Here is a 23,303-nt window from a genome sequence, read left to right as displayed (position 1 = left end):
CTTCACTCCCTGCCCCGTGGGGCTGAGGGCTGGCAAACCGCGCAGCCTTCCCGAGTGGGGGGGGAGTGGGTTTAGCATAGTGGGGGGGTGAAAAAAAGGGGCGAAGGCGGCGATTTCAGGGGACGACGCAAAAAAACAAGGAGCTGGGGAGTCGGCCGAGCCGGGGTGGGCACCCAAGCGTGGTGGGGTCTCCGCAGGGCCCCCCCGCTTCGGAGCAGCGCGGCCCGGGGGGGGGGCGGGCGGGAGGCGGAGCGGCGAGGGGGCGGCGGGCCGGGCTCCCCGGGGGAGGCACCGGAAGGCGGCCGGCGCTGATTCATTGCAATAAATCGGTCCTGAGCGGCACGGCTCGCTCATCGTCGCCACAGCCCCAGCCGGAGCCACAGCTGGAGGAGCCGCAGCCGCCGCGGAGGAAGGGAGGGAGGGAAGAAGGAGAAAAGCAAGGGGAAAGGATGAAGATGCAAGCCGAGGTGATCCGCGAGGGCGAGCTGGAGAAGCGCAGCGACAGCCTTTTTCAGCTGTGGAAGAAGAAGCTGGTGGTGCTCACCAAGGACAGCCTGAGCCTCTTCCCCGACGGGCACAAGCGGGCCAAGGGCAAGGAGCTGGGCTTCGGCTCCATCCTCAAGGTGGACTGTGTGGAGCGCACGGGCAAGTACATCTACTTCACCATTGTCACCAAGGACCGCAAAGAGATTGACTTTCGGTGCCCGGACCAGAGCTGCTGGAACGCCTCCATCACCATGGCCCTCATCGACTTCCAGAACAAGCGGGCCATCCAGGACTTCAAGAGCCGCCAGGAGATGGAGCAGGCGGCGGGCACCCAGGAGCGGCGGCTGGCCCGGGCGCCCTGAGCCCCCCGCCCGCCACCCGGCACGGCCCGGCACGGCCCCAGGTGAGCCCGAGCCCCCTGCGCTCCGTCTGGCTGCCAAGGGGTTGCCCGCATCGCCGGGTCCCCCCAGGCCGGGTATTTCGGGTGGGTGCGGGCGGCGAGGGACTGCCAGGGCAGAAATGGCACTTGGCGGTGCTTTCCACGCAGAGTTCCCTATGGAAACCCCCAAGCATGCGATGAGGGCTGGACGCTGCCTCCCATTTGGGAGCGCTTATTTTTCTATTTCCACCACCCAGTGCGTTTCACTAACTTGCTTTCTCTCGCTGCCCTTAGAGCATGCCGCTGGATGATATACCAGAGCAAGTGTCTTGGACTGAAATGGGACAGGGTACCAATGAAGGAAAGCGAAGAAGATAGCTGGAAGCAGCTTGGTTTTCTCCAAGCCTGTCGAGGCTGCTGAGCAAAGAGCCCCAAGCTTTGCCTGTGATGCATTTTGAAAAAGAAAAACCAAAGACTTCCATACAGGACTTCTAGCCAGGCGTCCACGTGTGTTGAGTGGCACGACTTCGCAAACGATTATCTTCTATTTATGAGACGCAAGGAAGATTCAACACTGACTGGTGGTGTTAAACACAATTTAAATTATTTGTAGTATCTATATTTGTATTTATTTTGATGAATGTCTTTTGGCAGTTATTCGTCTTAATATTGCTTTTGCATTAATATGTCCATTCCAAATAAATTACTTGAAATGTTCACTTTTTATTACTATAGTCTGTGGTGCAGTAACTTTTGTGGACGTGTATCTGTGGTGTGGGCAGCGGCTTGAAAGGACTGGGCAAGCACCATTTTGGTGGCGTGGACTGGGCAGTGGGAGGTGGAGGAACTTGAGGTAGCCCATCTGTATCTGAGAACAGGGAGGGAAAGAGTGTTGAGGGCCAGCACTGGCCAGCAGTGGAAATACAAAAGCCTTCCACGTGCTCGGTAAGGGCTCTTTCGGAAGCATTTTCCCGTGTAATTGAGTAATGGCAGCTAAAGACGTCGCAAGAGCTCCCTGCAATTGTAAAATGCTTCTGCATACTCCTAATGCCCTTTGCCTTCCCCCTGCTGTCCCATAGCTTCCTGCTGGGCTGGGGCAGTGACCTGGATTTCAGCCTAATGCAGTGCTGGAGCTCCACAGGATTGCTCACCTTTACAACATAGCAAGCCAAACTCCTCTCCTCTTATCTGCCTGCAGTGACGCGGTGCCTAGGTCAAGTTAAATTACCTGGGAAGGAGTAAGATGGTCTTTTCCTACAGAGCCCATAGATCAAGCAGCTGCTCTTTTATATATATATTTTTTTGGGACAAAATTATTGAAGATTTATCTCATGAGACTCAATAATCACTAGTGAAGTATTCCCTACTAATGCTCCGAAAATTGATCGCTTCATTTGGGTAATTCCCCTCCCCTCCCCCAGTATCAGGAAATTCTTGCAGGAGAGTTTATAGTAGAGGAAGCTATTTAATTACAAGCAGCCTGTAGTAAGAGCAAGAGAGGCTCAGTACAGGGAATAAAAATCACTCCAGGAGGAGGGTCAGGGCCACAGCAGGGCCAGGCATCCTCTTCATGCTCTGCTGGCAGCTGTGACCAGCAGCCTCATGCACCGTCGTGGCTTTCCATGCTTTAATGGTGGACATAGCAAGCATTTGGCCACAACATCTGAAAGCCTTTAGCCCTGGCTCCCCTCTAACATACGAACAACAGAGGCACGGTTAGTAGAGTGATAATGCACTGCTGCCCAAATGTCAGTGCGTTCTACCCCCATTTTCCTTGTTAGTATTGAGGGAAGAAAAAAAAAGCCCAAACCGAGCAGAGGGTCTGGCTGTTAATCCCCTCAGTTTCCGCGAATCCAACGCAGGAATGCTGACTTAGAGCAGCTGGGGCTCGGGAGCTGCTGCTGAGTGTTTGCAATGGCAGCGGCAGCTTGTGGGGCACGCAGCCCCCTGCTATTCCAAGCCGGTCTGCCTGCTGCTGGCCTTGATGTCAGGTCTTTCTTGTGCCAAGGGCGAAGAAACACAAGGAGCTGTTGAAAGTGCTTTATTCCACATTTGTGGCCTCAAAAAGAAAGCACAATGCCACTGTCTTCTTTATTGCTATGGGAAAAGTAAGGGGGAAGCTTTGGTGTATCTGAATTAGTGGGCTTTCTGCTCTCTCAGTGGGATTTTACTCTTTAAAAGGTAAACAAACAACCCGATATTGACAATTAGCTGCAAATAGCCGAAGGAGTGGACTCCAAATCGTTTGTACAACACACCGCCGATGGTTGGGCCCACCGTCCGTGTCAGGGGCTGGACCGACGCGCAGATCCCCAGCATGGTACCTAGGAGAGACAGCAGAGATAGGCACACATCAGGGCGAGGGCGAGTTTTGGGAGGGAGGTGTGTGGGAGCCCCTTTGTCCCTGCTGGCCTTCCCCCTGCAGCGGTAGGAAATCACTTCAAATAATCTCTCGCATTCCTTTATAGAAGTCCAATTAGGGTTCGTTAAGTCTAAGGCCTCCTGGAGGCATGGGGACGAGTTTCCACCAGAAGCCAGCTCAGCTCTTTGCCACCGCGATGCAGATGGTCGTAACGCTGCCCAAAAGGCAAACCGATGCTCACCGCCACCTTAGCCAGGGTCCAAGGATGCTTTGGACACTGGAAGGTGCTCCTGAACTCAACCGGGCTGCCAAGTAGAGCACAGGCTGGGGACGGAGATGTTGCTTCTAGGAGCACACTGACGCCTTCCAAAGCAAAGCACACCATCTTCTGATATCATGATTAGCAGCAGTGGGTACTCAAGAGGCTCCCACCCCACCAAGCAGCAATCACCATTTCTTCTCTCGCATAATACTGCTCTTGAGAGCTTATCAGGAGCAAGAAACTTAGGTCGAACTATGTCTTTAAGACTAAATAGCTAAAAGCACAGCTAGAGACCAAACCCCCTTGAGGTTAACCCCCCACACCCTTGCGAACAGAGCGAACAGAGCGGATGTTTCAATTTGGATGGAAATGGGAGCCTTTCACCTGGCTCGGCCGGTTCTCCTTCCAGCAGCTTGCACATTTGCATGGTTAACAGGAGCCCAGGGGAAGGGGAAGCACCTCCACTTGGGCAAAGGCAGGTTTTTCCACCAGGACATCTCCCAGAATGCAACCACGGCCCCCTGTACCCGCTGGGCTCCTGACCATGCGGTCCTCATGCAGGATGGCTGTCACGCTCAGGGGAACAGACAATGCCCATCCAGCCAGGAAATTATTAGCCCACACCACTGGGAGAGAGGGGAAGCTGTACAAGGAACTTACACGCTGCTCTGAAATGTTGTTTTAAATTATTTCTCTTAACCCCAGTGTGATTAGTAGGCTGTTGGCATCAATTTTCCACCAAGACATGAACTGAACCATCACTATGCCATGCCAGCAACACCTAGGAGAGGGGAGGATGCTGTCCTGCTTGCAAGAAGCGGACACCAGTGTGATATCTAGCATGGCTTAGAGCAGTGGGTGACCATGGAGGAACAACCCCCAGATCAGAGGGAGGGTGGGCAGCCAAGTGTTGGTGTAACGCTGCCCCAGGACTGCTGTACTTTTATCAAAAATGCTTAAAATACTTGTGCAATGAGCCTGAACCAAGGGCGTAGTCATGGTGTGCAGAGAGGGAAGTCTCCCTGGAAGAGCTGCTGAGCTCCTCCTGCACATGGGAACAACACAGCGATGGGTGGGACCTCAACCTGACCCTTTGCCAATGGGAACAATCCCACAACCACCAAACTTTCTGGGCAGGTTTTGCAATTATTTTTTTCCCTCTAGGTATTTGAATTAAACTAATTACTATGTGCAATTGCCAAACTGGCTCTTATGATTGAGGAGGCACTTTTTTCCTTTCCTTTTTTTTTTTTTTTAGCTGAAATCCATCCTCTCAAAAGGCTGGGCTCTCTCTCTGCACTTCTGTAACACACTGCTGAGAAAGATAATTTCTATTTAATGGGCTTAAATTAGATCCCTCGTGTCGGATGCCCTGGAGCTTTGGGACACTGTAAATCTCAGCCCTCGCTCCATTTCCATGCTGCACACGTGACGGATCTGTTAACATCAGACCTTTAACCGTGACGAGTCACCGCGCCAGCAAAAACCATGTCTGCATCACTTTGTTCAGCTCTGCCAAAAACCATGATTGCTTGCCACCTTCTTTATCACAGCGATCTCATCTTTCTGTACCTTTCCTGCCCCCTTTTTTTCCTCCTTCACTAGCTTTTCCCCTGCTTTTTTCCCATACCTGGCATCACTACCCCTTCCCATGTGGTCAGACCTGGCCAGTGCAGTCACCTCCCACCCCAGACCTTCTCCCAGCCTCTCCTCCCACAAGTTTCGGGGCAGTGTCCCTCCTCCCAGCTCACTCCTTTCCAGCTCACATCCTGTCACCGCCTTCAGATGACAGTGCTGGCCCGGATCAGCCCGATGCCCGTGGGGCAATAGCATGGCCTCATTTAATGATCAGGGCACCACGAGCAGCCGCCTCCGAGCCAGCAAGGCAAAGCTTGGGGGGCCTGGGGGGCCAAGCCTCACTGCAAGCTCTCCTTCTAGGGTTTTGCGCCTGATGTGTGAATAAAATTGTGAAATGCGGGACCATTAGGCAGTGATGCTCTGCTTCACTTCCTTCCTACCTCCCCCCTCCTTCAGGCAGGAACAAGACCTCCATTCTCGGGGGGACAAGGAGTGCTTGTGCTGATGCGAGCCTGCCTTGGCTTGGGGCTGCGCTCCCACCAGCTCGTGCGCACAGCTGAATGGCACATGCACGCAGCGCAACATTTTCCCTTCCTGCCTTTGAAGATGGGGAGGGAAAAAAAAATCAAAGGGAAATGAATGAAATCATTTCCACTCTGTTGCCTTCAGTGGGACTCGTCAGCCTCAGGAGGAGTGGCCTGAGATGGGGCCTGGAAGCAGGGTGGTGGGTGCAAGGGATGGTGCCGTCCTCTGGCCACTGCCTGGCCTCTGTTTCCTTGCAGAAACATTGAGCTAGGAGACAAGGATGGGTGACTCAATGTCTAGCCAGGGTGGACAAACGATCGTCCTGCAACACCCCATCCTCAGCTCAGCCCAACCTCCAGCTCCTCACGTGGCCTCTCTTTGGCCAAATGCAAAGTCCCTCAAGCCTCTGCCAGCCCCAGGTAAAAACAGCACGGCTGACCCCAGGGAATGAAAGAGAGACTTTTCTGTAAGGAGAATCCCCAGATTTACACGCCCTTGGGGAAGCGGCGATTCCTAGCACACCACCAAAACGCTCACTCTGCAGAGCCAGTTTCAGGCTGGCAGAGGAAGGAGCCGCATTCGAGCTGCCATACGGGTGGAGCAGCCCTCGTGTGGTGCCACCCACGGCCTGCGACGGATGGCAGGCATCTTAATAGCCGCATTGCTCTGAGAGACACCCACGCCGTCACCGCCGCAGCTGCCGCGGAGAGGCAGCTCGCGAGGACGCGGCTCTGCTGTGTCAGGCATTCCTGCCTTTGCTGGGGATGCGCCCAAAACAAGCGCAAGACTAGCAGATGCCTCCTCCCTGGGAAACACCGTGAGGGAAGGCACTGTTGTAAGGGTGAGGGGCAGGAAGGGCTGGAGGAGACAGAGTTTTCCACCACTGCTGTGATCCTCTGTGCCAGCAGCATGCCTCCTCCTCGTACACAGTTTTGAGCCTGTAATTTGTAGGAGCACTTGGCACAGCATCGGCCCAGAATGGATGGGCACATTAGAGCCCATATCCCAGGGTCCCCAGACGTCTTCCTGCCACCCCATGGTCTGTCTCCATCCTGCCTTTCTGTGCAGAGATCATCCATCCCATCCTGTCGTAACAACATACGCAAGCGGGGACCAGGGTGAGGCAACTAAACCCATTTTCCCCTCTGACCGATGCTAGCCTCCGGGCTTTAAAAGCCGAGCAATGCTCCGTTTTTCTTTACAAAGCCCCTTTGAGCAGAGCCTGGATGAATTCCAGCTTTACTTTATGCCCCAAAGGCCTTTGGTGCCCTTCCTCCACTACTCTCCCTCCTCACTGAATGTTGCTCCAAGTCGTGAAGCAGCAGATTTCCTTTCTGGCCATGCAGAGGGGCTGGGGTATCCCAGACCTCACCTCTGCATGGTCTAGGAGCTTCTCCCAGGTAGAAGCATCACGCTTGGAAATCGTGGGCTTCCAGCATTTGTAGTAGAGGCGGTCTTCAGCTCTACAAATAAACTTCTGGAGTGACGTTTAGAAAAGCTCTTCATCCAGAAGCATCTTAAAAGTGCTTTATAAACTTCACTAATGGGCTGTGCAGACTCTAAAGCCAATTCTCAGTTGGGTCCTATGGGAAGGTATCTGCTCAGACAGCCGCAAGTGAAGCTGAAGGGTGAAGGCTGGTGGCCCAGAAAGGCTCAGCTAAAGCAGAGGAAATCTCGGGTACCTGATGGTCAGAGCTCTTGGAGAAAACTGTGAAAGACCACAAGCAGAATACACTGCAGCAGGTTAACCCTGCTCCATCCTGGGGCAAACTCAGCAAGGCTCCCATGGCAACAACACAGCCATATTTCCTCAGTTGACTGATGAAAAATTGCAGGCGTGAAGATTTCTGCATCTACTGTTGCATTTCAGACCCCTTGTACAGAGAAATAAAGTAACTCTATGCAGTGATGTGGCCAAAAAGTGGAGACGGGGCAATGACCACATGGGGCTGGAAGCAAAGCACACGGCTTGGCACTGAGTCAGGGATTAGGGATGATGGTGCTGGGGATGGTGTCAGCTTTTTGGGGAAACAGCTGCTGAAAGAGTGAGGTCTATCAGGCCATGGACTTCACCCCGTGCAGGGCAAACAGGACTGAAGGTCCAGAGCCGACAGCACCCTGGAGCCTGATGGCAGCAGCTAGGGCAGGACTGGGTGCACCGGCTGTGGGATGTTTGTTCCACACCGTTGTGGCTCATCCTGTGCTAGCACCACCAGTACTCACTCACCCCTCCACTGACACCTACCACGCGCAACTGCTGCAGCCAGATTTGCTGAGGAATTGGGCATCCACTGTGGTGAGCTGGAGTATGAGCTGGGAGGTGCCTGATGGGCCCAAAAAAAAAGAGCAAAGGGAGTGGAAAAAGACCTGTCTGATCTCTCTGATGACCCTTACCGGTGTCGGAGGAGGGGACAGCCTTGGTGAGGATGCTGTCAGTGATGGTGCCCAGCATGCTGAAGGCGAACACCAGTGGCAAGGCAATGATGCAGTAATGCCACACGGTCCTCATCAGGGCCTAAGCAACAAGACACGAGGAACCACAGATCATTAGAGAGCACAAAAAAGCAACTTTACAGCAAGAAACTATCCAGAAAAACATCACAAGCCAAACCTGTGACTTTTAGGTAAATTTGGAGAGCCCCAACTGATTTATGACAGTCTGGCTTTGGCCATTTCAGGGTCTTCCGCCTCCCAGCATTTGTGTGCAGGAAATTATTCCAAGCATGCAGCACAAGTAGCAGACGATACCCTGTAATCCAGCAGCACGTTTTCCAGTCCTGCCGCGGGTATTTTTAGTGTCTGGGAATTAGTGACGTCCCCACACCCTCCCCCCGGTCTTCTGTCACTTGTCCAAGTCCTAAGGAAATGTTCAGCAGCAGATGCATGAGGCGTACTTCAGGAAGCCTCCATTACCTATACAAAACAGCCTAGAGAAGGCACTTTGGTTCATTATCATAAGTAATTAAAACCAAACTAAGCTTGCCAAAATAAATGAAGCCGGTGCATTATGTAATGCTGTACCTTTGGGATTTCTAATCCTGTTCTCCTGCTTCCTCACTAATAAATTCACCGAATTCAGTAATCTGGAATAGGTCTTCTGGCCATAAGCGCACATTAGCGAGCATAATTAAGGAGAGTAATGATTTTGTTATTGCACATATTCTTAGTGGAGACATCCCTCCAGCAGTTTAATGCTTAAACAAAAGCGGTAAGGATCCCTCAGCAATGGGGCTAGAGCGGCTCTCAGCCCTGCTGGTCAAATAAATAGATTTCTCTGGGGCATGAAAAGGAAATTCCCTCTCCCTTGCCAGTCTCCTGCCCTCAGCCTCATCTCGAGGTGTGTTGTTGTGGCTGGAACAGTCACCGGCCCAGCCAGAGGTTTCATTCTCTGGGGTTCTCACTCATAAAAACTGGTCTGTGCCTCTTGGCTACAGAAGATGGAGAAGCCCAGAGCTATCGCTAACTAATGACTTGGAAATACTGAGGTTTATTCCTAGTTCCCCTCTAGACTCGTACACAGCCAGGTTTCTCTCCTTGGAGGGGCTCTTTGCCTACGTTTTGGTTAAGAACTAGGCGCTCCAGCTTAAGGAACTGGTGAACAAAAGCAGAGGAACAGGTATTTGGTACATAAACATTCAGACGGGGAGAGATTAATTCCTTGCCAGGGCAAATGTCATTGGGGGACAACATGGCAGTTGTAGGAAAAAACAGCTTTAATGCTCCCCTGCCTTGAAGGAGTGTCCTCAGGGGCTGGAGGCTTAAGGAAATGGCCAGGAAAGAGCAGACCCATGGCTGTGCATAGATCCTGGGGAATATCTCCTTGCTGTCTTGGGCTTTGGTGGGATGAGGTCAGGTGGAACTTGGTGTCCACTACTCCTCTGCAGCCCAGCAGACAGCAGCCTTTTCCACCCAGCCAGATCTGAGGCCATTTTCAAAGTAAAGAAGGCAGACCCAAGAGTTTCAGCTCAAAACCCAGCGCCTGGGAACCAGAGGGGAGGAGGCAGGACGGGGCACAGCCATGCCTTGAGACAAAGCGAAAAAACTTCCCCGTCAACACTGCCAAGACCTCCTACACCCCTGCCCACGCGCTCGGCTCGCAGCGCTGCCGGCATCTGCATGCCAGACACCCTGCCCTGCTCTCCCTCTTCCAGGTGTGACTGCAGGGCTCCCAGCCCACCCCTTCCCTCCACTGCTGCCAAGCATCCTCCAGCCTCTTCCCGTGTGTCTGCAGCCACTGGCAGCCTCCATCCAAAATCCCTTCAGCCTGCCTCATGGCAAGGGGGTGAGTTTTGCAGGTTCTTGTATGGACAGCTAGTTGCTTTTTGTCGCTGCCTCTCTTTGGGGTTTTGTTGTCATCCTTGTGCTTGGGACCTGCCTGAGACAAAAAGCCACCCCAGAGATAGATATTTTTGCAGCAAACCACACAACAGAGCGCTTTTTAATAAGGACTGCACGCCCAACAAGGATGGCTGCTGCATTTGCCTATGAATAGCTCTTGTGGGAAGTCATTGCTGACCCTTGTCCCCGGGCCATGCTGTCAGGATGTCCACAGCCCTCCAGGCATGGTGTAATTGCCATCTCTCAAACCAACCATTTCCCTTCCCCGCTTTCCCCTCCCTGTGCAGCCACATCAGCCCTGTGGCCCCTGTGCTGCTGTCTCTCCAGAGGCATATGGGAATTACCCTCCCCAAATCACCCCTTTGCTGCTCTGTCATTGCTGCCTGTGAGCTCATGTGTCCCATCCACGCTGGTTTTGGATGGGTTTCAGACACATACGCCACATCCAACAAAGTTGGCTGAGTGAGTGCCTCCAGTCTGCTCTGCTGTCAAGGCTTTCTCCTGTACCTTCAGCAGCTGCCAGTCCTCCCAGTGAGACCTTGGTGCACCAAAGCCCTTTACTCCACCATCACCCCTCTGCCCTGCTCTTGGCTGCTGGTTCTCACATCTCTGGGTGGGCCAGCTCCACCTTGGCCCCACATAATTGCTCCCACCCAAGGCCAAACCCCAGTGGTGAGACCCTCAAAACCACCCCTGGGCCACACTTTATGGGGCACACCACCACCAGCCCAAAAGGCATGATGCCAGTGGGCAGGGACCAGACAGACCCTTCCCGAGCATCCCACTGCCCTGGGCAGAGCTGGCTTATCTGAGTGAACATGCTTATCAGCAGAGCTGCCCACGTCAGCACGATTTTCCGATTGACGTTTGGGGTTGGCATCAACTCTCTCCCACACCAACACAACTGGTGATGGGTGACGCAGCTTGTCCCCAAATGGAGGAGCTGAATTATTTCCTTGCTGCCTCCTTCTCCAGATGCTCTAAGCTTGGGGGAATTAGGCAAAACAAAGGCCCGGAAAGATGAGAAAACAGTCCTTCTCTGTCTCACAGCAGGGTACAACTGCAATGTTTTTTCTCCCCATAATCTGCATTTACTTTCTGGGCTGTTCAGGAAACGCAGCGGCTTGAGGACGGAAGGCAGGACCTCTATGCAAATCCAGTGACTCAGGATGGATTTACTAATTTCTGTGCAGGATTATTATTCTGCTAATCCCCATAACCATTACTCACAGTGCTCTTTATCGTTGCTGAGCACAGCCGTGTTTGCAAAGTGGCCCAGGACTGCTGGTCCCCCCCCCGAGCCCTGCCAAGCAGAGCCAGCAGTGGCACTGCCAGCAGCAGTGGTGGCAGCCAGGCCCCTGCCTGCCACGTTATTGAAAGGCACCATGAATGATTTTACACCAAGCCTTACCATGCCCAGGCCCACGCCGGCGAAGACAAGGACGCTGAGCCTGAGCAGGGTCCTCTCTGTGCAGTGCTTACTGAGCTTCCCAACCACCAGACCTTGCACAACCTGGGGGAGAAGCACACAAGCAATGTTAATCCAGTTTATATCAATGGGAACAAGCTGAGAGGGCAACTGAAAGGGAGCAAATGAGTTACTTCCTTGCTTTTTTTTTTTTTTTTTTTTTTTGGGGGGGGGGGAGGGAAGGGTCTTTGCTGTCACAGTAAATAACCTGAACACACAATCCATGATTTTGAGCTTTTTGCATCCTAGTGATAAATCTGCCCTGTCAGAGGAAGATCTCTCTACTGAATGGTGCTTGCATGAGTTTGCTGTCACTGCATGGTCAGCAGTGGTGATTGAAACCATCTAAAGGCACGTGGAGATACAATTTTTTAACTTGGGATATTTTATTTTATTTTATTTTATTTTATTTTATTTTATTTTATTTTATTTTATTTTATTTTATTTTATTTTATTTGTGAAATACAATTACTGTTAAATTCTTCATTTTTGGAAAGCTTTTCCAAAGCAAAACTGCATATTTGTATGCAGAGGTAGAAAATGTCTCCTCTTCTGTATCTTGTCTTGCCATTATTTTAAACTATAAATGTATTAATTGGGCAGTTCATCATTTTTATACAGGAAATATGGACAACAGCAATGCTAATCCCCAGCCCCAGCAGTATGCACAGGCACAAGGGACAAAGAACTGGTTTTACAGATTTTAAGCAAAAACTGGGGGAGGGGGGGAATAAAGGAGGAGCAGAAAATGTAAATCTCAGGGCACATTTGTCTTTTACAGTGCTTCAGAGAGCAAAGGTGCCCGCTTTCATTTCTCTGCTCAGCATCTGGCGCACTTGGCACTGGCCAGTGTGGGCAGGAGAGGACAGAGGGTGGAAGAGCTCATCCTGGCTGATGGGGCTCCAGGGGAGGGACAGATAGGGATCTACCGAGCTTCCCCCACTTCAGAAGGGTTTGTTTGATCCAAACGAAAGCCCCTCTGACTTGAAAGAAGAGCTTTAGTGCAAAACACTTTGTTTTCTGCGATGGCTTCGTTTCAATTTTGGTGCAGCCTAAAAAAACATTGGTGCTCAGATCTGACATGGGCCACAGCTGTGCTGCTCTCAGCTTTACTGTGCTAATCCTAAGGGAGAAACCCAAAATCCACTAAAAGAAAATCAGTTCAGGATAAATAAAAAAAGGAAGTTATTTAAAAGAAATGTTAATGTACAACAAATAGTCAAAAAAAAAAAAAAACAACAAAAAAAAACAATTTAATTGCAAAAATAAAATCAACTGGTAAAAGGTAAATAGACATAGAGTGAGAATAAGGTGAAGTTTTCATGAAGAGTGATAACTAGTTTAAATATTTCTCCAACAAGCTACAACTTAATGGAAAAAATCAAAATTAAACCCTCTGCTGTTCCTCAGAGCACAATTTTTGGCATGAGGGGGCATTTTGCCATGCAGAAATTTGGTTTCCCAGTACATGCTTCTTCCTCTTCCCTGTCCCTGTCCCTGTGTCACCCTTGGGCAGGGCTCAGGAGCTGGGCTCACGTGCGTGGTGGTGGCACGAGCCCCGTGCGGCTCACCTGCCTGGTGGCCTTGGGGACAGTGCAGTGCGACGCCGGGACAAAGGATGGGGTGACCTGAGTCATTGCGGCTTCACGCCTGCCACGGACATGGGCCGGGTGGGAGGAGGATGAGGCCAGCCCTGGTAGCTCCTGCTCGGGATGGGTGGAGGAGCTGCTGAGTCATGCTTCATTAAGCTGAGCACTCCGAAAACGAAGAAGAACCGTCATTAATGCCTTGTAGCCTGCCAGTCCCTCCCGCCAAGGCTGTGCTGAGTCACAGGACTGCCTTCCCTTGGCATGACTTGACATGGTGGTGGCATCACCCAAACCCTAGTTTGGCTCCTCTGAGCCACTGGAGGAAAGGTTTCTCAATTTGCCCAGACTTGAATGGTGTATTTAATCGGGATTCACCGTGCAGGCGCAGCCCTGTCCCTGCCCATCCTTGAGTCATGGGGGGATATCATCAGTGATTTCCAGAGAAGCCTACTCTGATCACCATGGGAGCGGCAAGCACCAGCCCACGTCACCTGCTTTCTGTCCCAGTCCACGTGGCCATTTCTGGGTTATACCCCAGCCTCCCCACTGGTTACTGGGCCCTGTTGGCTTGTGCTGCTGGTCTCCCTCCCCAGCATGGCTGATCCAGCCATGAGACACAAAAACCTCTCATCTTGAGTTTGTACGCATTCTAACACCAGCATCTTGATTTAGGTGCTGGATAACATTTTCAGAGCTCAGGACCTGCTTCTGGCCAGAAATGAGACCTGAAAACTCATTACCTCCATCAGAGAGCTTTCCTGAGTCACAGATAAGCTCATAAAATCCCTAGAAAGAGGCTTAGAGGAAGAAAAATCTAGAAAAATGAGGATAGACGGATCTGCACCACCCAGTGATGACATCCTCGCGCCAAGCACAATGCCTGCCAAAATGCTACCTACAATTTTCCATGGGCATGCAGGTGCCTGATTTGTTTGAGAAGCAGCATGGGCACATTTGGGAAGGAGGAAGCCAAAAGGTTGGCATGCATGATCCTGTGGAGGGTTTAGGTGACGTGCTGCTCTTGCAGTGCTGTTTGTATGGATGTAGGCGGTAGTAGGGGCACCTGGGATGGTTTGGGCTTCCTTGCTCCCATGGATAAGCTTGATCAGCACCAAAAAGGCAGCAGTGGGATTTATCTTTATTCCTGCTGGCATGTTCGGGGCTTTTTCCTTGCATGCAGCCTCCACTTGAGATCCCATGGGCCTTCCCCTCCCGCATTTAATCTGCTGGATGGTGCTTGCCTTTGTAACCTGACCTCCTTTGAAGTGCTGGGGCAGAGACAGTGTACCTGGCTGGAATGTGTTCTGTCATCAATAAACAAAAGGGAGAGGAAATTGTTTGCAAGTGAAATAACAGGCACTGCCCGTGGCTGTGTACACATGTCACAGGAAAAACCAACACTGCTTTTTCTTTTTTCTCCCCCCTCCTTCTTACAAGGCAAATAAGTCTCCTGATAAATGCAGTACAGCCAAATATCTCTCTCCTCTTCCTTACACTGGATTTGTACTCATGATTCTTTCCACTAGTTCAGATGATGATGTAGAAAACCATCCTCATTATTACTGCATCTGCTGGAGCTCCCATTTGCTTGGGAGAGCCAGTGAGAGCACACATCTTGTCGACCTCACCACCAACTCTCCCAAGTCCCTTAAAGAATGGAAAAGGCTTTTGCTGTTTAAAGGTCTAAAGTGTTATTTTTTGGCTGGCTTTTTAATGGCAAAGCAGTTTCCTCGCTGTGTGGAGCTGCTGTGGAGCCAGACCAGGATCCCCAAGTAGTGAAATGGAAATAGTCCAAGTCATACAGATGCCTGGCTGGTCCTTCATGCTCACCTGTGGCTGTTGGACATGAGGCTGTTCCTACAAACTCCTTCACAAGCACCCATTAAAAAAAAGAGTCCAGCAAGAAGACACCCATTTACACAAACACCTGGAAAGGAGAAGACATGAGAAGCTCATGGAGGCAGGCACAGCCCACATAAGGGCTGGGACCAGGGGTAGACACAGGCTGGGGCATCAAACAGTGCTGGATGTTTCTTGACAGGTTGAAGGTAGTGCAAAACCCTGCACTGATCTGGGTGGGAGGGGAAGGAGGTTGTTTTATGGATACAGCGATGCCAGAAAGCGTTGGAGAAGTCATTCAGGTCTTGCAGAAGAGCACAAGGGTGTTGGGGCTGCAAGGAGAGCTGACGGTAAGGACCGAACTGCTGAAGCAGCACTTGGCCTCGCAGGGGAGAGACAAGCATGTGTTTTGCAAACTCCAGCCTAATGGCTGGCTTTCCCCCCTCCGCCCCCCACCACAGGTTTAAATCCTTCAAAGCGAGGAAACTGGAGAACTTTCTGTTTGTTGTTGCAAGGTCCTCTCACCAAGTGGGTTTTCCCCCTAGGCGAACCTGGCTGTAATTAAATCCCCAGCTCTTTAATCATCCCTTTTGCTGTACAGAGAAATAAAAAAGCAAGAGGGACAGGCTGGTGATAAGATGATAGGCAATGTAAATCGCTCCTCCAGGAATCTCTCTCATCTTTCCAGAATCACTCAGTACAAACTTGTCCCTCCAGAAGCTGCACAGCTAGAGGTGGAGTTTGTACAATGCCAATTAAACGCAGTAACTAGAACAGATGTCTTATGATTTCTCGGTCCTCAGGGTAATAAATACCTACCCCTTTGTCCCACCCAGAGTTTTTGTTTTGTGTGTTTTGCTTTGTTTTCAGAGAAAAAGTTCTTAAGGAGAGCTCCCCCTGCCCCCTCCCATGTCTGGAAATCTGAGCATCAGATGTGACTTCAGATACGAACCAGGGACTCCAGGTATTTCCCCTGCCTTAATCCTCTGGCAGCATTTTCCAAGCACATACTACACCTGAAGTCCTCCATGCTATCGCATTCCCCACTCCAAAAAGAGCTGGATCCTTCTGCCCATTATGCAAAGTTAAGTTATTTTAATTTTCACATGATTATGAAATTAATTATCCTCTGGAGGGAGAATGAATGGCATCCCACACTCCTAGGCATTCAATAGGAGGGAAATTTTGTTCACACAGCCTCTGAGATAAGAGGGCTCTGGAATCACAGTGTCGAGGACAAGAGGTACAGCATCACTGATGGGCTCCCAGACCTCTTGCTGGATATCCACCAGCAATCAGATGAAAATGATTCAAACACATCACAAGCAAGGGGATTTCTGCGATGTGAGGCTCTGTGCCCCTCCCGTTCTCTGCCTTCCCATCCCTATTTCATTATCTCCCATCAGACTCCTCCTCCTGGACTTGCTCTGGCACCACCCCAGCCCATCGGCCAGCCCCACACTATCAGGGTGCAGAGCCTGCATTGCGTGAATTACCCTCCACTTGCTATTTTCCATCCAACCATTCCCTTCCCACTCTCACTGTGTCTGCTCTCTATCCTTTGCTATCAGATGATGCTCTTTGCCTAACTGCAAGCAGGTGCAACTGATGATCTCTTCCTAGCAGTCATAAATAAATGCATAAATATATATATATATAATTACTCTTTAACTACTTCACTATTGGAAAATGCAATCCAGCAAAGAGCCAGAGGACTTCCCACACAAGGAACCTTGTAAGCTGGAGGCTTACAAGGGAATATTAACATCAACTCTGCTGGAGAGGACTAAGGTGACCTGTCCAATATGAAGAGCAGGGCAGGGGCAGCATCTGGAGCAGCAAATTTACACCAGCTCCTAGCGCTTCATCCTAAGAGCCTGGAAGCCTCCTCCCAATGGACAAGTACACCTGTTGGTATGTTTACAACAATAATGTCAGCAGATGTATTACTTTGGGCCACTCAGGTCTCCTTGACCATCCCATGGAGATGGGATGCTCACTAACATCCTCTGCAAAGGTGACAAAACCCTCACCTCCTGTGGGGTTGGTGTTTCTGCACTGATCCCCCTGTGCAGAGAGGTGTTCGAGATGTCCATGGCAAAGTTCTTGAGTTGTCTATCTGACTCAAAGCTTATCTGACTGACTCAAAACCACTCCAAATCTCCTCTCTGCACACTCTGTAGTTGGCTTGAATGATGAGAAGCACAGATGTTGATGGTGTGGTGGCTGCTTCTCACCACAGGAGGTTAAATGAGGCTGAGAAGCTGAAAAATGAAGTTAAGCAATTGGAGCATAACAACCTCGGGGCAGGAGAGGAAAGCAGGAAGAGACCATCAGTATTTGAATTGCCTTGGCATTGCTTACCAGGCTGTGAAAGGGGGCTGTGATGTCCCTTTGTGTTAGCTTTGAAAATTAAATGGAGAAAAAAATATAGAAAAAATAGAAACTGCAATAATGCTACTGGACTTGCCAGGAATTGGCAGACCAGGCAATGCCATTTGTTGGTGTATGACTTTTGGGGAACATTTGGACAAAGTCTTGCTTAACATGCTGAAATCTGTGCGCTCCTGAAACCTCTTAGAACATGCAGTGTGTTCTGAGAGCAGGAGACCACAGCCATGCCCTCTTGCCCTGCAGAACAGACCCCTGAGCACTGTTTTTAATGTCTACAAGGATGTTTAGAGTAAACAGAACACAGCTTGATTTTTATTTCCCCCTTTGGTTCTATGACGTCCACTCCCACCTATAAAAGTTCTTAAATGTGGCCCATTTTCAGGCCCAGGAGGAATGCAAATGAGAGGGGGATCTCTAACAGGGGGATTAGAGCAAGTCAGAGAGAAAACCCCCACAATGTTTTAGAGAAAGGCAAACTAAGGAATGAGAAATCAAAGCTGAGGACCTGCTTGATGAAATTCATTGAAAAGGACATTATATTCATTATGAATAAAGCTATAATTTAACAAGTGAAGTGGGGAAGCCAGTCAGCAGATATTAATCACCATTCACCCATCTAGACTGGTGGAATTTGCGTGCACCTTAATCTGCATTTATATCTCCAGCAGTATCAATTCACTGTTCAACAGAAACAGACATGCCTGAAATGCCAGCTGAGGGACGACGGAGGCCCATGAACTCAGCGAGATGGAGCTGGCACACATTACATCCCCTGTGCACATCTTCCACTGGAGGAAACTCGACAGAAAGCAGTCATAGAGAATTAACACAGCCACTATCTACAAGAGATACTTTTGGGCTGTTGCAGCCAGAGTCCTGATTTGAAAGTTAGGACACAAATCTCATGTCTTACAGTAGCTTTAAAGCCAGATGGTGAGAGCATCATTGATTTGGACCAACTGAGGATCTGGTCCTGTAAAAACTAGAGTGGAACTGGTTACTGCCAGCTACAAAGTGGAAAAAAAAAAAACAGCAACAAAGCAGCAGGCAGTGCTTTGCAAGATGGTTTTGTTGCCACCAGGATTCACGGGTCCTGCGCTTTTTTTTTTTTTTAAAAAAAAAAAAAAAAAAAAGAAGAAAAAAAGAAATTTTCTCATTCTTTTTCTGGTATTTGGACTACAAACCCCAACATGGCACCACAAGGAAAAGAAGCTCCTTCATACACTACGACCACTTCCCTCCTCCTGCATTTCTGCTGTCCAAAGTCATGTGCTGTTGAACATGTGTAGCAAAACAGACAGAAACTGCATGGATAGATGAAAGCAAGCTGCCTGGCTGACAAAAGCCAGTTTCTGTGCCAAACAGCCTGAGGCAAAGCCTCCCCAGCAAAGCAGATACTGCACCTGAGCCCCGAGGCCACTGCTGGATTCCAGCGTGGTAATAGGTATGGTTGGGATGAAACCCAGACTGTGGGAAGGGTCAGAGCCTTGGCTAGCGCTTGCCATCTGGTTATTTGCTAGGAAGCAGAGTCAAAGCAGCAGGTCCCACACCTCTCAGGACTGTAGGGTGCCCCGGCATGGCAGTGCAACTAACCTTATCTACGGCAGTTTCAGCCAAACTAACCTGGGAAACAATAGCATGAAGACAGACAGATATCCCACACTGAGCAGCAGCATCCCAGCTCCGTTGAGCAACGCAAAGCCACTCCTTCCCAGGCTGCACCATTTTCACCTTTGGTGGTATCGTAACCCACAGCAGCCAGCTTGAAACGAGAACCATTTCCATGCTGCAATCCCAAATTTGATTTCCGTGTAGACATATATTATGGATTTAACTGACACATATATGTTAAGAGTTACTGGTGTGTCCCTCTACATTCAAAGAGGGAAGAGGACATCAGAAGGCGACTTGGCCCCCCTAAAACCTGAATGAATCTTGGAGGTACTGCTGTAGGAGGCAGCACGCAAAGAGAAGTGAAGAGTAAGCCTCCATCAGCACTGGAGTTTGGGTCAGACATGCTTTGGCAAGCAGCTGCTGGTCACCCCACTTGCCACACACACTCTTTCCTTGCTGTGGAGCAGCAGAGCTGTGTTCCTTTCCAATACGGCTGAACAGAAGCATGCATCCAGCTTACAGCAGGTGTTGAGCACATGGGACCAAGATACAGCAAGTCAAATGCCACCCTCCCAAAACACACATGGTGAAGGCACCAGCACCTCAGATCCAGATGTTTCACTTTGCTCACTGATGCACAGCCATGCTCGCTGGCTGCTCTACCAAGTTATGAGAACAGGGCAGAGCCCAAGTAACTGGCAACACTATGCCAGATCCAGCTCACAAGGGAAGGAACTGAAATTGTCATTTCACAGATGTGAATCTCCTCCAAATCCCACAGGAATTCTGTGGCAATGTCCAGGAAAGGAAGGCATTTCTTTTCTTTTCTTTTTTTTTTTTTTTTTTTTTAAATAACAAGACCACCCTCCTTCAGGATATTGCTTGACTCGCATCTCTACCTTCCGGCTGGCTTGTAACCAGCTGTTGCTCTTTCTGCACAGTTACTAGCCTCTTCCTCCAAATAATGCAGTGCCATTATTTTTGGTCCTGCTCTGGCCTAATTCAGCTGACTTTTCCATTTTGCCCATTTCATTAGTCTCACAATCACATTCCATTGCAGAAAATTTTATTTTATTTTATTTTATTGCAAGCACAAGCTTGCTGTGCTTGTTTCCACCCAGCAGAAACTAGTCCTTCTTCTACACTGAAAGCATCTGTGAAAATGCCAGTAAGACTGTCTACCTACATAAATTCACAGGGTGCTACTAAGCAAATGTAAATGAGCTACCCTGCACCACTGAAAACCTTATAATCAAGGCAAGTTAACTTCAATGTAAGTTTTGTTATAAAACCAGGATGACGTGTCACTTGTTGGAAATTTTAGCTCCACAGCTTACATTTGCAAGAATCACAGAATGGTTTGGGTTGGAAGAGACCTTAAAGATCATTTAATTCCAAGCCCACAGGAAGGGACAAGAGGGAAAAATAATAAAAAAAAAAATCAAGACACTCCTTGCTTTGCTTTCTTTCCATTTCAAGAAATAGAATAAATCTGGAGGCATTTTTATTTTTTGAAGTCAAGTAACACCCAGCAGAGCTAGGAGTGCATTTATGCTCTTCACATCAATATCATGCCTGGATTTAGGAGAACATGAGTGAAAAAGGGAGCAAGGTGCACCTTAGACATTAGTGTGGCAAGAGGGGGGCTTCCACTTCACTTACCATTTGAAGGACACCAAAATATGACATCAGGTAGCCAGACTCCACTGCTTCCAAGCCAAAGAAATCCATCGAGATGATGGAAAACATAATCAGGAACAAACCTAGAGGGAGGGTTAATGAAAAGTATATATCAGTACACCTCCAGTGCTTGTAATGGCCCAGCCCCTGCTCCCAGTCACCTCCAGCATGAGTCAGTAGCTCTCCCTGGGGTTACAGGGACTGGATATAAACATGAGCAGAATCCTACTCAAAGTCAGTATAGTAATTTAGTCTTTAAATGTTCACTTTTTATCCCACTTACTTTCATCTTTAAATAATGTGACTACGTAGGCTGTAGATTCAGCTGTTTATAATAAAATGGTAAATATTTTTATCACTCAAGCCAGACTAACCATTAAGGCAGCAAGAAAACCTTTGTTCAGACAAGACTGTAACCAGAGAATAATCTGATTGGATTCCTCCTCCCTTTCGCCTAACTTTAGCTTTCCACCATTGGCAATGCTGCCTGGGAAACAACCTAGTGACATCAGAACAAACACGGAGGTTTCGCTGCACACCCCAACGGTGATTTCAGCAGTATGTGGAAGCTCTCTCATGGCACGATAGTGGTATCACCACAAAAAGCCAGGGACGTATGGACAGGAACAATAGCCACTGGGGCAGCTCTTCAATTAAGGCAATTTCTGGAGAGCACAGCAGAAAATGCCTGCTCAGTCTCACCTAAAATTACAGTAGGGTGCATTTCCCTTCCCTGCCAAACACACACAAATACAAACGTGTATGCACACTCCACCATACACACAGAGCCATTAAATTAAAAATATTGGGACAGAGCCTGCTAAAGAACTGGAGTAAGATGTGAGACTGCTGCCACCCTAACGTCTTGTATACCTCGGGTGACAAAGACAGGAGGAAATTGGGGCTCCCTCTGTGTAAATGCCCCCCCCCCCCCCCCCATTTGACTGTCTGATGCTGATGGGAAGAGGAGGAAAAAGCAGGTGAACTCCAGGGGTCCATCCCTGCCCTTGGAGGATCCTCTGAGTTGCAAAGACTTGATAAGCTGGGAGATGAAGTTTTCTCCATCATGGTAGGAAAGCAGAGGCCAGGAGGAAACGGGTGAGGGCTGGGGATGAGGGCTTGTGGCCTGGCAAGGTGAGTCATGCACCCCGCAGCATGGAAAGGCTCCTGCTCACATTTCCTGGAAGCGTGAGGAGAGCCGTCCCAAACTGCTGACTGCAGTGCAGCACATTCACCCCAAGCACAACCACATCCACCCATCGCCGGCGGACAACACAACGGGTTTTCCTTGTGGGTCCCATTCAGTCAGGGACCACGCTTTTCCTGTGAAATTCACCCAACTGGAAAACTCAAACCAAGGGCTTTGGGTGCTGGTGAGACAAAGGTCACTTACACAGTGTCATGGTCTGACCGGCCCCAGGGTCTGCTTTAGGAAGGGAGGGCTCACACCTGAAAAAATCAGCCTAATTCCCCTGTGTCCAACAGCACAGCACTGCTGGTACCAGTGGTGCATCTGCACCAAGGAGGGTCTCCCTCCGAGCTTCCCAGCTCACGAGGAACCACCACCCTCCCACTCCAGACCCTGATGCAAAGCCTTCCTGAGCCCCCCGAGCTTTCCAGGGACACCTCCTCCTCCCTTACTGCCCAGCTGGTGTTGGTCCCCAGAGGTTTGGAGAAGGTGCTGGGTGCACGTGAAGATTTATGGCTTTGCCACACCCCTCAGTGGGGAGCGCCTGTCAGTACTCAATTGCTTTGAAATGCCTCTCAGCCCCAGCCAGTTTAAGGTAACATGCAAATTGCAGCATTTACTCCCAGCATCCAAAACAGACAACAGAGCTGCACATGTTTATAAAAGACACACGTGAAGAAATGAAAGAAAAACCACACTTGGTTTTACTCATGGGGAGATCGGCTCAGGGCGGGCACGACTACCTTCATGCAGCTGCCCCGCTGCGGTACCACCTAGGAGGGATTCAGCCTTCCCACATACCTGACGCTTCCTGGTACAATGCGCCTGCTCTTGCAGCTAAGCTCCCTGTTGAAGTCCCTTGCTGAGTTTAGGCAGATTTGGATCTTTCTGCTCCAAACAAACTCATTTCTTTCTGTGAAGGGGGCTAGCTGCTCTCCTTCTTTAGCCTTACACATTGCACGGAGACGCAAACATCTCTTTCTTCAGACAGGTATCATGCCCGTGCCTGCGTGGTTAATAACAACTGCCTGGACAAGGGAGCCCCTCCTTGTCCTACCTTCTTTCAGTGACTAAGGTGGTCTCAGCAACTTCACCTTCTTGTGAAAGATAGGGCTAAACAAGGGGTGAATTTCTTAGAAAACCTTGCACCAGAACAATGAATAATGACGGTCATGCAGCAGAAGGCAGGTAAGGGGCTTGTGAAACTCGATAAATGTGAGGCAGAGCACCAAGGAGATACGGGGGTGTGAAACGCATTTAAAAAAAAAAAAAAAAAGATAAAGACTGGGAATTTATAAAAGCAGCCTCTGGCTCTGGGAGGGCATACTGGGCTTACATGGCAAGGTGGTAGCAGAGGGCCTGCAGAGGTTGCCTCTGAGACGAAAGCAGGCTTTCCAAAAATTAAAGATTCACACACGCAGCTAATTATTAGTATTTTCAAAGCCCTGGTGATCCCTGAGCAGCAAGAGGTATGTTTGACATTTCTATCCACATGTTTGGCTTTCTGTCTCTTATCTACCACAAGGAAATGATGCTTGCTTTTCCCATGTCAGCTGAGCAGGCAACTTGGCCGTTCTAGAGAGACCTGCTGCCCCTCCAT

At 49.8% G+C, this 23,303-nt stretch overlaps 2 protein-coding genes across 2 annotated transcripts in view; one reads left to right on the top strand and one right to left on the bottom strand.

Annotated features, from left to right (window-relative positions):
- The first annotated feature begins 388 nt into the window (after positions 1 to 388).
- Positions 389 to 1,508, top strand: PHLDA2 (pleckstrin homology like domain family A member 2). The gene is made up of 2 exons (XM_084287383.1): positions 389 to 889; positions 1,160 to 1,508. The coding sequence occupies exon 1, from the start codon at positions 450 to 452 to the stop codon at positions 846 to 848; it is 399 nt and encodes a 132-aa protein (XP_084143509.1). The 5' UTR covers positions 389 to 449; the 3' UTR covers positions 849 to 889; positions 1,160 to 1,508.
- Positions 1,509 to 3,001: 1,493 nt separating this feature from the next.
- The window catches only part of SLC67A1 (solute carrier family 67 member 1), a gene marked incomplete at both ends in the record, with an annotated part of 56,073 nt that continues 35,771 nt past the window's right edge, over positions 3,002 to 23,303 (bottom strand). The window contains 4 exons of the mRNA XM_084287936.1: positions 3,002 to 3,189; positions 7,987 to 8,107; positions 11,342 to 11,443; positions 20,497 to 20,597. Of these exons, the coding sequence (XP_084144062.1) occupies positions 3,002 to 3,189; positions 7,987 to 8,107; positions 11,342 to 11,443; positions 20,497 to 20,597 (512 nt within the window). The remainder of the gene's footprint in view (positions 3,190 to 7,986; positions 8,108 to 11,341; positions 11,444 to 20,496; positions 20,598 to 23,303) is intronic.

This window comes from Netta rufina (genome assembly GCF_964035555.1).
Source record: "Netta rufina genome assembly, chromosome: 5".
Lineage (NCBI taxonomy): Eukaryota > Metazoa > Chordata > Aves > Anseriformes > Anatidae > Netta > Netta rufina.
This window is presented reverse-complemented; position numbering and strand designations above follow the sequence as displayed.